A 14,718-nucleotide genomic window follows, 5' to 3' on the forward strand; every position below is an offset into this window, starting at 1 on the left:
ATGGGCTCATTCATAGATGAAACCTGCTGCTTGCTCCTCTTGTGGGCCCAGAGGTTTTGCAACTTGGCCCTGAGTGATCGGGCAGGTGGCCATCGGTCTGTCGGTGGTGTGGGACAGTGTCCTGATTTCGGCAGGGATAGAGTTAATTTCCTTCCTAGTAGCTGGTGCAGTGCTGTGATTTGGATTTAGGATGAGAACAAAGTTGATAACACACCGATGTTTTAGTTGTTGCTAAGCAGTGCTTACACTAGTCAAGGACTTTTCAGCTTCCCATGCTCTACCGACTGGGAAGGCTGGAGGTGCACAAGGAGCTGGGAGGGGGCACAGCCAGGACAGCTGACCCCAACTGGCCAAAGGGACATTCCATACCATGTGACGTCATGCTCAGTACATAAACTGGGGAAAGCTGGCCGGGGGGGCCGCTGCTCGGGGACTGGCTGGGCATCGGTCGGCGGGTGGTGAGCAATTGTACTGTGCATCACTTGCTTTGTATATTCCATTATTATATTTTATTTTAATTATTAAACTGTTTTTATCTCAACCCACGAGTTTGCTCACTTCTACTCTTCCAATTCTCTCCCCTATCCCACTGGGGAGGGGGGGGAGTGAGCGAGCGGCTGCGTGGTGCTCAGTTGCCGACTGAGGTTAAACCACGACAGGCAGATGGCCATTGGTCTGTGTTGGTGGCAGCACCAAAGCTGTGCCCATGCGATGAAGGCAGTGAGGCTCCCTGGGGCTGTCGCTGGGACTGGGGATGTTTCTCCTGACAATGAAGCTCTGTCCTGCTGTTTCTGTGCACCAAGTTTCCCAGACTACTTTCTCCATATTATTTTTTTTTTAATGGAGCATCTCTAACTCCTCCCTCCTCCCAGCCCCCTGCCATTTTTGGCTGGAAAGCCTTGCTGTTACTGCAAGCCAAGCCCTCTCACACATTGGTGTTCACCTTGGTTGGGGGCTTAATGACCCATGTCTTAGATGAGCACGTGCCAGAAAGCCCAGCTGGGGCCCCCGTCAGGCCTGGGGCACCGAGCTGCCATCATCCCCCACGGAGGCACCCCCAGCCCCGCAAAGGCAGTCGGTCTCTCCTGGTTGTCAGCTCTGTCCCTGTAGGGATTTCTGAAGGGTGATCCCTGCCACAGCTGGAACGGTACCATGGGCTGATCTATCGGGATGGGGGAGCAGAGAAAGTGCTGGAGGACTCCCTCCTTCCTCCAGCCTGGGCTGGTCTTTGGCCAGCCCGCACCAGGGTGGTGGCAGGGTCAAGAAGGTTTTGTGGAGGTTAGAGAAAGCAGTGTCTCCTCTCCAGGCGGGTACTTGAGCGACATGGGGGGCTGACATTGCAGGGCAATAGGTTGAGCCCTGGATGCTCCTGTCCTCATCTGCAAAGTCCTGCTGGGAGGAGAAAGCTCTGGCTCCTTCCACGCTGGGCTGCAAGGTGCCTGGGAGCCTCCTTCACTATTTTGCGATGGAGCTGAAAGGAGCTATTTGGGGACCCACCAGCCAGTCCCTCCTCCCTCCCTGCTCTGCGCTGAGCAGGCCACGAGGCTTCTGGATCTCAAGGGGAGCTGCATTCACCCTGTCGCCTCCTTCATGCATCCCGTGGCACAAAATCAAAGTCTCCATTGTGCTTCTCCTGGTCAGGGACTTTGGTTACAGGAAATTACTGAAGAAAGGTCTGCATATAAATAGCCTGGCACGGGCTGACCGCATCCTTCTGGGGAGAGGTGAAATTTGAGGCTCGGCAGCGGCTAAAGAAGCCCCATCCAAGGGGGACAGAGCAGCTTTATGATAGCCTGATGCTGGGGAGAGCAGAGGGGTTTTGCAATTCCATTGCCCTGGTTTTCCTTGCAGAGGGCCCTGGGGAAGCATTGCTGTGTAATTTGGTATGTGAGCGGCGTCTGAACTGCTGGGCAAGTGCCCTGCCCGAGCACAGGACGTTGGTCCAAGCAAACCCCTCTGCCCCCTGAGCCAGTCCGTGCTCCAACCCAACCAACAATAACGTGTCATCAACTAAAAACTTGAATAACTTCTTATTTATTTACTGCCTAAATGCTCCTTCAAAGTATACATTGAAAATCCAAACAAAAATCTTTTTGGCAATTAAAAGCTGAAGTTTGACTCAGAAAATAACAAGATGTTTAAGCTTTGAAAAAATGTTCTTCTCTTGCCTGCTTGCTTTTATTTTTAATGCAACCACTTGGAAAGGCTACTGCAAGAAGACATTTCCTGCAAAATCTTCCACTTGGGCACAGAGAATAGCCTTCTGTTTTTTAATCAGGCAACAGGTTATGATCCAGTCCGGGACCTGCAGCTGGCAGAGTCTGTGGCCCAGCCACAGGAATGCTCAGCCCCTGGCAGAGGTGGTGGTGACATCTGCCCCAAGAAAAACCTAAACTATGGAGCTGGGGTGATGCCCCAGGCGATGACGAATGTCGTCCCTTGGACACACAGGGCAGCGGAGTCCTGCTTTCCGGGTTTGAGGCACAAGCTTTGTGTCTTCCTGACCTTACCCCAGGCACTGGCCAGCGGGTGGGTGTTCACCCCTGGGCAGCACCTCCCCAAGAAGGTGTCTCTGCCCAAGCACCCTAGGAGCATGGCAAAGCGTGTGTAAGGCAGCGTGTGCACAGCAGCCTCGCGTGCCTGCTGGAAGGGGACTTCTGCAGGAATGGGAGGAGAAAAAGAAGGAAAAATATGATCAAGCAAAGCTCAGATCCCACACAGCCCTTCCGACCATCCTGCCCAGAGCACGATGTTAGTTGTGTCTGGCTGTCTGAGGAGAAAGCCAGCTGGATGCACATCATCCTGAAGATGGGAAAAGGAGAAAATTAGCATAGAAGCCCTCTCTCTCTCCCCATGGGCAGTGCCTGATCACCACCAAAGCAAAGCAGGAGAGATGAAACACAGAGGATAGTGCAGCTGCCTTTACAAAGAAGGAGGGCAGCTGCAGCTGGTCTGCTCCAAAACCTTGGGACCACTCTCTAAGAGCGTCTTTTATTCCTTTAAAAAGTTAGAGGGGCAGGTGACAAACAGGAGGAGGAGTTCAGAGCCCCATCACCTTCCTTCAGCTGGGGCAAGAAGGAGCCCAGAAGGCTGCACACACAGCGGCGGCGAGCGGGCTATAAATGGCCAAGGGACCCAGTCCTTCCTCCCGCTGGAGATGGACTAAATGCCTGATAGGCTCTAGCATGGTAAAACTCAACATAAATATTTAAAGAGATTGTGAGGTTTATTGTGAGATCTCTGTAGAAGTGTATGCAACAGACAGAAGAAACCTCTGGCTGTAGACATACTCTAGATATATGCAGAGTATGCCTACTACTTGTGTTATTAGGTATAGAAGTTTCATGTATATAAATGTTATGTTTGTTTATACACATAAAACTTTGGTATTTAGTATACAAATCACCAAACCCAGAAATTCCAATTACCAGCTCAATCACATACCTACCTGACCACTTATCAGTGCACGCAGTAATGAGAAAGCCAATTTGAATACTAATTGTCACACTCCCAGTGAGCAACGAGAACACAACCTAATGGTTAGAAAAGAAATTTCCCCTCGCTTCCTAGGAATTCCCTGGTGCTCTCTAAAAATGTTCATGTGCTTTCTAGAAATTTCAGTGGGCTTTCTGTGGATTTTCAGTGGGTTTTCTAGGAATTTCCCACAACTTCCTAGGAATTCAGACTGGACTCTAGGAATTTTCCCTTACTTTCTGGGAATGTCTTTGTGCTTTCCAGGAATATCCTTGTTCTTTCTAGGAATTGCATAGAGTTTTGTATGGATTATGGACTGGAATTCCAGGGTGCTTTCTGAACAGTTTGATGTGCTTCCTAGCAATTCCAGCCGGCTTTCACACGTGTCTCTTCCAGTGCTTTCTAGGCCTTTCTCTGTGCTTTCTAGGAATTTTCAGGTGCTTTTTACGAATGACAGAGCCATTTCTAGAAATATCCAAGTGCTTTCTAGGGATTGCAGAGCACTTCCTGGAAATTTCCCAGTACTTTCTAGCAGTTGCCCATTGCTTTCTAGAAATCGCAGACTGTTTTCTAGGCACTGCTGAGTGCTTTCTAAGACTTACAGTGTGTTTCCTAGGAATATCTTTGATCCAAACTCCAGGCTGTCAACATCCTCCAAGGAGCCACAGGGCTACAAACATTCCTCTGCAGCACGCAGCATCTATTTTTTAAAATAAATAGAAGGGGGCATACCTATCTTCTTCTTTGAACAGTGATGCAGTGGCAAACCCTGGAAGCACAGCAGTCCTTTGCGCTGCCGCGGTTTTGCCATGGTCCAGATGTTTTTGCACCATCTGGAATTCTCAACACAAATAAATTCAGGGATATGGCAAAGTAGAGAGTGTCTAGAGCGCTTGAGCAGGAGGAGACATCCCTGTCAGTGAAGCTGAGGTTTGCCATAGCAATGCACCTGCTCAAGGGAAGATGGCAAAGGCAGGTGTTGCACAAGGTGTCGGATGCTCATCTTCCCTTCCAGAGCAAATGCTGCCCACGGTCCTGACCAATTCCTTCATCAGGAAACCTCACACCTGATTTTAGCATTGCTAAATGCTAGATTATTCACCCTGGGGTTCTTCTGCCCAAGTTCAGCCAACACAATTCCCTTTCTGCTTGCAACAACCCCGGACAAGCAGCCAGCCTCCTCCACCTGGGTCCTTCTGGCTTGCAGCAGGGCACACTGACAGGTACCACCCCACCCCACTGACTCTGTCATGGGCCTGTACCGTCTTTGAACAACACATGGCAGGGCACCACGATGCAAACCGCAGTGCCCTGCAGACTTCTCTGCGATGCGCTGAGAGCGGTGGGGTCCTCACCGCGGTTTCAGGAATCTGCTCTTCTGTTCCTTTGCCCTCACCTGTTGTGACGCGCTTGCTGGGAGTGCTGGGGAAGGAGGGAGCCTGAAGAAAACTGTTGAGGTTTCTCCTGATTTCCTGGAGAAGCTCCTTCCCTAGCAGGATTTCTTTAACTGAGAACATCTCTCAAGCACACTGAGTTGGGAAATGAGATGTTTTCAAGGGCCTCTGGCACAGAGGTGATGGATGAAGTGACCTGCTCCTGGCAGCTTTTCATCCATCACATGAAACGCAAGTAAGTAAAAAGTCGGCAGTTTGGCACAACCTTGGCTCAAACCATTGCTCTGTCCCTTACTGGGACGACCATAATTTGAAGAAGCAAGGCATGGGAGGGGGCATAGATTTGTCAAGGCTGCTTCTGCCTTTCGTAAGATATTTAACATCTTCCTTTCCCAAACAGCAGCAGTCTGCCTCAGTATTTTATTCACAAATACCAACTCACTGCTGCCCGGCCATGCAGCAGTGGTGAAATAACTCCCACGGGTTATGGATGGAGTGCTAGTGCCTGCTCACCATCTGTCATAACTCTGTTTCCCATCACCTCGCTCTTTCCAAACATTTCACCTATCAAGCTAATAATTTTATATCTGGCAAGAATGTTCAAGGGTGATTTTTTTTCCCCCCCTGTTCCTTAATTTATTTTTTTAATTGCCTAAGGAGAAGAATACCTTTAGATCACGAGCCAAGGGAAGGCTGTACCCTGAACTGCATTCACCCACGCTGGTGTTGGAAAGTTAAGGTTTGGCTGGGAAATGGTCTCAGTGGAGAGCAGTGCCTCTGAGCTGGCTGGTGAGATTAACTTTTGGGTTTTGTGAGGTTATTAAGGGTCAAAATCGTGTGCGTGGGGCAGATACAAAGCTCTGTGTTTAGTTTCTGCTGCCCGCTTTAGGAGCCTTTTAAAGGAAGAAAGATGGTGCCGTGCTCTGTCTGGTTGTGGGACTTGTGGAGGACATGGGTCTTCTTTGGTGTTCATGGTGGAAAACCAGGCTGCACGGGGTGAGACCGAAACCCCGGGCAGGACATCGCTGGTGATATGCCATCGTTTTGCTGCGTCTAGCAAACGCTTGCTAGAAACTTGGTGTTAATGGCAAAAGGTTCATTAACACCGTTGTTCATCAAAAAATGGAACAAAGCCTCAATAAGGGGCTTGGCCAATCCTCCTGTTTGTTTTGGTCAGGCTTCCATGAGGTGACGACATATCGGACGCGTGCCTGCCGGAGCCGCGCATGCACGCCCCGCGGGGCCGGTCTTGGCGTCCCTCGCCCCGGCTGTGTTGGGGCTGCGATTCAGGCTCGTCGCGCCGCGCTCAGTCTCGGCAAGGCTCTGCCTTTTTTGCCCGACACCTTTTTCAGACGAACCCTCCAAGCTGTGAGGTCTCCCAGCGTTTCCCTCCCCTCAGAGAGCGCAGCGCTCGGTGGCAGGTGTGGCGGGGGCAAGTGCTGCCCGGTGCCCGTAATGACTGTAATTAAGAAATCGCGTAACTGTGCAACTGAAAGCTATGGGCCTACGGACAGGCACCCAGCGTGGTGCGCTTTTGGAAGACTTCCGGCCTGCCCAGGATGGCAAGGGGGTACAAAAACATATGTCAAGACAGTAGATCGTTTTAAAAAATGAACCTGGCCCCAAACTCTCCTCAAGTTACGTCAGAGAGTGGGAACCGGCAAAAAGCCGTTCCCCACCACAACCCGCGGGAGGCTGCAGCTCCGCCCCCGCGCTCCAGGGGGCGCTGCCCGCCGGCATGGTGGAGAAGCCTCCTCGTCACGTGACGCGCCCTTCGCAGCCTGGGATTGGCTGAGCGGGATCACGTGCGGCGGGAGGGGGCGCGGCGTGGCGGGGAGAGAGGCCGCCGTTGCCAAGGCGACAGGAGGCGGCGGCGCGGGGGCGCGGGGCAGGTAGGCCGCGCCGCGGCGGTGCCGGTGGCACTCGGGGTGTGCTGGCTTCCCTCCCCTCCCGTTGGCTGGTGGGGCCGCGTGCTCTCGGGCCTGAGGGGGCGGCCGCAGCGCCCCGGCCCGGCCCGGGTAGGGGGGCGGCGGGCCGCACCCGCGGGCTGTTGTGTGAGGAGCCGGTGTGACCGCCCCGCGGCCTGGCGAGAACGGCGGTTCGGGTCGGCGAGGACCGGCTTCGGAACTTCTTACGGGGGGGGGGGAATCTTCCTCATGCGGTTTGTTTGGAGATGAGACGGGTAAGGGGCTGTGCGTGGCTGGGCTGCGGCGGGGCTGTGTGAACCGCTGTGCTGTCTGCTAACACCCCCCTTCTTCACAATTTTCTAGGTTTATCCACGATGACACGGAGCAGTAACGCTTAACGATGGGTGACGTTCTAGCTTATGAAGCTGAGTTACTTGGACTAGTGAGAGAGGTTGGTTTTCTCTCTTTTTTTTTTTTTTTTTTGGTTAAAATGAGCAAGGCAAAATTTCATAATGCTTGTGTTCAGAGCCAGGCGTTGTAACTGTGGTCTAAATTCTGGAGTTATTGAACTGGCCAAGTGTTTGCTACACCCTGAAATCTTATTAACTCCTGTCATGCTCTGTAGATTCAAAGGGCTTAATGTCCATTAAATGCCAGCCGTCAAACATCACATCACTCTAGAATGAACTGTTGTTCATTGCAAATGAGGCTTTCATTAAAGGAACAGTTAAGTTGATTAGATCCACAGACAGCTTTGGGGCTAAGGTCCAACCTGTGATAACGGTGAGATCTTTAAAACATTGCTTAGCTGCCACCTCATTCCATGGGTGTATAAAATCATGGAGGCATATAAAAACCCTAGAGCTGACAAAGTCCAGGCTGAAGTCCCGAGACCACTGATCTCCATGGTTTAATGCCTAAGCAGGATTTTCCAGCTAGGCAGTCCTCTACCCATATTGCCCATAAGAGGTAATCAGAAGATATTCTAAAGTGTGAAACGGTCCTGTGAAAAAGACAGTGAGAGACAAATTTCCAAGGGCGGGTGCCTCTCTGGTAGTCTGTGCTTCAGCCTTCTGGATAAATTGGCTAAAATGGGATATTTATGATTTGGAACAAGAACTCAAACTGTGATCTCTGCTGCTTGTTACTGCCTCATTCCTTTGATCGACACTGTGTTGGTAGCCTAGTTTAGGGCCCTAAGTGAACACCAAACCTACAGCCTAACCCCCCTGCCTTGTGTGCTTGTGTGACCCAACCTATTGCAGGGTTCCACAGATGCCGGTGCTGCGCAGGGGTGATCAGGAGCGGCAGTCAGCTGTCATTGTGCCCAGCTTTCACCAGGCTGTCTATTGAAAGCCTGGACAGTTAATTCCTGCCTAAAGAGTCAGGAATGGCAAATGGCAAAATCATACACAACTTAAGTCTTTTTGTGCATCTCAGAAAACAAGTCCAAAAAGAGGTTTAAGTACTTAATCACTATTATACTACTGTTTATGTTAACAGTGAAGAAAGTAAATGATTCCTGTTCTCTGTGGCAATGTTGGGCATCCAGATCAAGTTTGCAAAATGAAATGTGATGTCTTGCCTCAGCAACCAATAACTAAGACTCCTGAGATGGGGGGAGGCGGGGAAGTTGTGTGTAATATAGTGACTGTACATTGTGGGAGGAAAAGGCAGGCCTGTTTATCTCTTTCTCAGAAGAACAGTGCTTGATTAGTTGTTCATTAATTTGGCTTGCACAGCTTCAGATTAGTGACCTGGCTTAATATTCAAGCAGTCTGGTTGCTGCTGTGGAGATGAGAGTCATGCTTAAGAATTCTGCCCTCTGAGAACATTATTTGCAAGGAAGTTACTTACTTGTTTCTTCAACCAAGGTATAGCATTAATGGATTTTAGTTCTTTTTCTTCTTTGGTTGAATGAAATTACGGGCTGAATCGAGGGGCATCATTCTTTCAGGGAGGATGTGCTCCGTTGTCTGTACTATTCTCTAGGATGCAGGAGGAAATTTAGTTGAGAGACAGCATTTTCCTACCACATGAGGTGCCAGCTCTTGGTTTGTTGCTGTGCAGTCTTTGGCATTTATGGACCCTGCTACAGAGAAACTTTAAAGGACTTTGGCAATTCATGGGTCACTCATTGAAGCATTCATAATCTAAAAAAATATTGTTCCTATATGTTTTTGTCTTGTAGTATTTGGATTTTGCTGAATTTGAAGAAACACTGAAAGTATTTACAAAGGAATGTAAAATAAAAGGGAAGACACTACCTAAACCAGCAGGTGTTTCCTCAAGAGATTCAAAAGCTTTGCCTGTTCAGGTAATGCATCATTTATACTTACTTTGGATAATACTAAAAACAGTTAAAGGCCACTAACCACCGTGTGAATTATTACAGCAGTGAGATTATCTGAACAGTCTGAACAGATTCTTGATTATTTGAAGAAGTCTGCTAGCAGTCTTCTTTCAGTGCAGGAACTTTCAAGTTTGTTTCTTTCTGCAGGATTCCAGTCCTTTTGAACCTGAGACAGTAGTTTTGGTTCACACTATTTTAGGTTTTTAGCTTACCATACTTTGATAAGACTGATTTTCATACACTGTAGGCATATATTTTTCCCTTATGGTAAAGGTGGGTCACTGGATTGACATGCTTGAAAATTTGGGCTTTACTTCTTGTATTGATGGTTGATTTAGGCTCTCAAAGATATTAAAGACAGGTGGAGAAAGGATATTTAGGTGGTCATTGAATGGTGAGAGATTTTGGATAAAACTTTTCGTTCAAAGTGTTCAGATGGCACTTGAATTCTTCATTCACTAACCTACTGTTGAAAAAAAGTAGCTCCTCTGTGTGTGGTTTTTCACTGAATGCTTTTCCCCTTTGCAGAAAGATCTGCTTACAGCATTTGAAAATGGTGAGCAGAAAGTTTTCTTCCAGCTCTGGGAGGAGCACATTTCATCTTCAGTCCGAGACAATGAACCGGTTGCTCAGAAGCTGGAGTTCTATCTTCACATCCACTTTGCCACCTACCTCTTAAAACACTCTATGGGAAAGCCTGTAAGTTTAGTTCACAGTTTAAACTTCAAATTGCTTTTGTTTGTTTTACTTCATTTATTTGTCTTTAGTGGATGAAGATGGGATGTTTAGCAAGAAGAATTCCCAGAATGTGTATCCAGTTTTTGGGCCGCAGTTAGTGTTTTAGTTGAACAAGACCCCTTGTATTGTGAAATACAGAGATGGAATTTAGAATCATAGAATAGTTTGGGTTGGAAGGGACTTTTAAAGGTCATCTAGTCCAACCCCCCTGCAATGAGCAGGGACATCTTCAACTAGATCAGGTTGCTCAGAGCCCCGTCCAACCTGACCTTCAATATTTCCAGGGATGGGGCATCTACCACCTCTCTGGGCAACCTGTTCCAGTGCTTCACCACCCTCATTGTAAAAAATTTCTTCCTTACACCTAGTCTAAATCTACCCTCTTTAAGTTTAAAACCATTACCCCTTGTCCTATCGCAACAGGCCCTGCTAAACAGTTTGTCCCCATCATTCTTATAAGCCCCCTTTAAGTATTGAAAGGCTGCAATAAGGTCTCCCCGAAGCCTTCTCCTCTCCAGGCTGAACAACCCCAACTCTCTCAGCCTGTCTTCATAGGAGAGGTGTTCCATCCCCTGATCATTTTCGTGGCCTTCTTCTGGACCCACTCCAACAGGTCTGTGTCTTTCTTATGCTGAGGGCTCCAGAACTGGACACAGTACTCCAGGTGGGGTCTCACCAGAGCAGAGTAGAGGGGCAGAATCCCCTCCCTCGACCTGCTGGCCACACTGCAGCCAGTGTGCAGCCAGGATATCGTATCCTGTGCAGATGCAGCCCAGGATACGATTGGCCTTCTGGGCTGCGAGCGCCCGTTGCTGGCTCATGTCCAGCTTTTCATCCACCAGTACCCCCAAGTCCTTCTCAGCAGGGCTGCTCTCAATCCCTTCATCCCCCAGACTGTATTGATACTGAGGGTTGCCCCGACCCAGGTGCAGGACCCTGCACTTGGCCTTGTTGAACCTCATGAGGTTCACACGGGCCCACTTCTCGAGCTTGTCCAGGTCTCTCTGGATGGCATCCAGTCTCTCAGGTGTGTCAGCCGCACCACTCAGCTTGGTGTCATTTGCAAACTTGCTGAGGGTGCACTCGATCCCACTGTCTACGTCATTGATGAAGATATTAAACAGTACCGGTCCCAATACAGACCCCTGCGGGACACCACTTGTCACTGATCTCCATCTGGACATTGAGCTGTTGACCACTACTCTCTGGATGCGACCATCCCACCAATGCCTCATCCACTGGACAGTCCACCCATCAAATCCGTATCTCTCCAGTTTAGAGAGAAGGATGTTGTGGGGGACTGTGTCAAAGGTCTTACAGAGGTCCAGATAGACAATATCTGTAGCCCTTCCCCTGTCTACTGATGTAGTCACTTCGTCATAGAAGGCCACTAGGTTGGTCAGGTAGGACTTGCCCTTGATGAAGCCATGCTGGCTGTCTCGAATCACCTCCCTGTCCTCCATGTGCCTTAGCATAGCTTCTGGGAGGATCTGCTCCATGATCTTCCCAGGCACAGAGGTGAGACTGACTGGCCTGTAGTTCCCCGGGTCTTCCTTTTTTCCCTTTTTAAAAATGGGGCTTATGTTTCCCCTTTTCCAGTCAGTGGGAACTTCACCGGACTGCCACGACTTCTCAGATACGATGGATAGTGACTTAGCAACTTCATCTGCCAGTTCCCTCAGGACCCACGGATGGATCTCATCAGGTCCCATGGACTTGTGCACCTTCAGGTTCCTTAGATGGTCTCGAACCTGATGTTCTCCCACAGTGGGCAGCTCTTCATTCTCCCAGTCCCTGCCTTTGCCTTCTGTGGCTTGGGCAGTGAGGCTCGAGCACTCGCCGGTGAAGACTGAGGCAAAAAAGTCATTGAGTACCTCAGCCTTCTCCGTATCCTGGGTAACCAGGTCTCCCGTTTCGTTCCGGAGAGGACCCGCATTTTCCCTCGTCTTCCTTTTATCCCCGATGTACCTATAGAATCTTTTCTTGTTGCCCTTGATGTCCCTGGCCAGATTTAATTCTATCAGGGCTTTAACTTTCCTAACCTGATCCCTTGCTGCTCGGACAATTTCTCTGGGTATTCCTCCCAGGCTACCTGTCCTTGCTTCCACCCTCTGTAGGCTTCCTTTTTGTGTTTGAGTTTGTCCAGGAGCACCTTGTTCATCCATGCAGGCCTCCTAGCACTTTTGCCTGACTTTCTCTTTGTTGGGATGCATCGCTCCTGAGCTTGGAGGAAGTGATCCTTGAATATTACCAGCTTTCTTGGGCCCCTCATCCCTCCAGGGCTTTGTCCCATGGTACTCTGCCAAGAAGTTGGAGATGTCCTTATCTTGGAGCTCCTGAAGTATTTTAACTTGGAAAATACCAGCATGCTGATACTTTCACACCTCTAATTGTAGTCCATAGGAGATTCTTAAAACGCTTAATTTTGCTTCCAGTTTGGACTGAAGCCATGTGTTGAAATATAAACACTTCTGATAAAATGGGGAAGCTGAATCTTGACCAGCTCGATACATCATATTGAAAACTATAATTCCAAGCTGTCATAAAATAAAATCTCTGTTACATGGGACTTTTATGATGAAGAGACGTTTAAGTAGCCTGGAGCCAGCCAGATCAGCCAGGGCTTAATAGCTCCTGCCTTATACCTGTCAGCTGCTACATGAGTATTTGGTTGCCTTCAGTGTGTTTTCCAGCCTCTAAGGAGCTTTTGGTCTGTTCCATGTGCCAGCTCCCCTTCCTGGTGCTGTGTGAGTGGATTTTATGGTTCTGCACTTATCACTGAAATAAAGCATGTCTAAAATAGGTGTTTCCTCTCTGCCCTGAGTGTGGAAATGGCACTCTGCTTTAGAAATCTAGCCTGAAGTGGGCAGGAATATTTTACATTCAAAAAGCAATTGTCCCTCTCTTCTTTTGTTGGACCTGGATGACACAAATAACAACATCGGTTTAATTTTTCTTTTTTGAGTGGTGAAAACAAGATATAGTGCTCTCTAGTTAAATAAATGTTGCTTTTTAGATAACAAATATTCTGGGATTTCAAACTTGATACTAAGTATTTAGGTCTCTGTTATATTTGCCAGCTTTACAGTGCATTCAGAGTGGTAGTTTTCTAAATAAATGTGCTGCTTTATTTCCTAGGACAAAGCTGAACTTGAGGAAAGGATTTCTCATTTTAAGGCATACCTGGAAACAAAAGGAGCTGCACTGAGCCAAACTACAGAGTTTCTTCCCTTCTATGCTTTGCCTTTTGTTCCGAACCCCATGGTACATCCTTCATTTAAAGAACTTTTCCAGGTAAAATTTTGCAGAGGTGGTATCTATGATGTTTTCTCATGGGGTGATAGATGTTGAATGATGTTTAGTTTGGTAATCGCTTTTATTGTTTCCTTTAACAGAAACTGTACAATCATAAAAGAACATATATTTGATGGAGGAAGGGTTGTGAGAGCGCTATCAGTAACAGATGACCATCTTAAATATATTTTATATTTGCTTGAGTCCTAAATGGTACGCAGCTTTGTGTCCATAAATAAAAATTGCTACCTCTTCTTCCTTTCCACACAACCCTGAAATACGCATGCTTCTGGGAATCGCTATATAGTAGTTTAAGTCCACTTATGTGCTTTGAGGTAGTTGCCCAGCCCCACTATCTGTGTATATATATAGCTGGATTTAAAACATGATAGCTAGGCATAAGGAGGCTGAAGCAATGCCATTTAATGTGGAAAAGAGAAAGTCAAGTTTATACGTCATCCTCCTGTAACAGAAAATGAGTCACTGTTGTCTGTGTTCTGAGATTCTTCCCCACCCCCCAAAAAAAAATGCTGGAAGAGCATAACTGTGCTTAGTGGTTTGGTGACTCTGGCCACAGGCATTTCTCCTAGTTAATTTTTTTGTTAAATATGTTTTAGCCTTTGCCTTTGAATGGCTGTTTCAGAGTTCAGTTCTTAGGCTTGCACGTGCAAGGTGAGAAGAGAGTGTAAAAGGTAGTGTGCTTGAACTTCAAAATAGATCTCATTTGCAGGTGCACTTTCAATGTGATGATGATCTACAGTTATTCTATTGATGAAGGGGTAATAAAACACCCTTACATTGACTGCTTTCTGGGCACCGTGCAGGTAGATGGTTAGGAGATGATGTCCAGAGCTGTAGTTTGATGTTCCAAAGCATTGGTGGCAATTCCTGTGGGGAGGGTACAGCCACCGTTCCACCTGCTGATGGCTTGTTCCTGCGGTGCAAAACTGCGCCTTAACTTCTTGGTTGTGCTGGAAATGGCTGGTTATGTGGTTGCACTTGGACTGGATCAAGGAACTGATCTGCTTTATTGCCTGTGAATGTGTGTGTATACAGCTCCCATGTACACACACACACACACGCATACACAAATTTGTTTGTAAAATATGTATAATATTTTGCAGGGTTATATGCTTGAAATGCTTCACCATCCTACCACATGGACATTTGTGCTGGCTTATCTAAGGAGCTGTAGGGAGTTATTGTGGTGGGAGGAGATACCTTCAGCCTGCATGAAGCCACACCCTTTTTGATATCAAATCAAAGCTTAAGTGATAGTTGCCCTAGGGCTGACTTTGGATGTACCAGCTGATGAGGAGCTCCAGTTTAACACCAAAAAAAGGCATATACTGTCATTTTCCTTTGGGACTAGGTATAAATAATGAGATGTACTGGTTGACTTCAGAGATGGGATATGACTACTCTTTTTTAATTACACTTAGCAGCTTTTTCTTTTTAATGCCTTGTCTACGATGAGATCCTCGGGCTTATTCATAGTAACCCAGTGTCCAAGCTCTTAGTCTACAGTCACTCATATTTTCTTGTGGGAATTGTACAG

General features: G+C 47.8%; 1 protein-coding gene across 4 annotated transcripts in view; it reads left to right on the forward strand.

The window, feature by feature from the left end:
* Nucleotides 1-6,716: 6,716 nt before the first annotated feature.
* Nucleotides 6,717-14,718, forward strand: part of ARMC9 (armadillo repeat containing 9) — a 73,448-nt gene continuing 65,446 nt past the window's right edge. For 3 of the 4 annotated variants that reach the window (XM_076341179.1, XM_076341182.1, XM_076341181.1), the window contains exons 1-5: nucleotides 6,974-7,050; nucleotides 7,139-7,226; nucleotides 8,967-9,092; nucleotides 9,657-9,827; nucleotides 13,005-13,160. In XM_076341179.1, the coding sequence (XP_076197294.1) occupies nucleotides 7,176-7,226; nucleotides 8,967-9,092; nucleotides 9,657-9,827; nucleotides 13,005-13,160 (504 nt within the window). In that variant the 5' untranslated portion in view covers nucleotides 6,974-7,050; nucleotides 7,139-7,175. Of the gene's footprint in view, nucleotides 6,761-6,973; nucleotides 7,051-7,138; nucleotides 7,227-8,966; nucleotides 9,093-9,656; nucleotides 9,828-13,004; nucleotides 13,161-14,718 lie in introns of those variants that run through there. The other variant, XM_076341180.1, reaches the window with a different exon arrangement.

Source organism: Aptenodytes patagonicus, chromosome 6, assembly GCF_965638725.1.
Source record: "Aptenodytes patagonicus chromosome 6, bAptPat1.pri.cur, whole genome shotgun sequence".
Taxonomy (NCBI): Eukaryota; Metazoa; Chordata; class Aves; order Sphenisciformes; family Spheniscidae; genus Aptenodytes; species Aptenodytes patagonicus.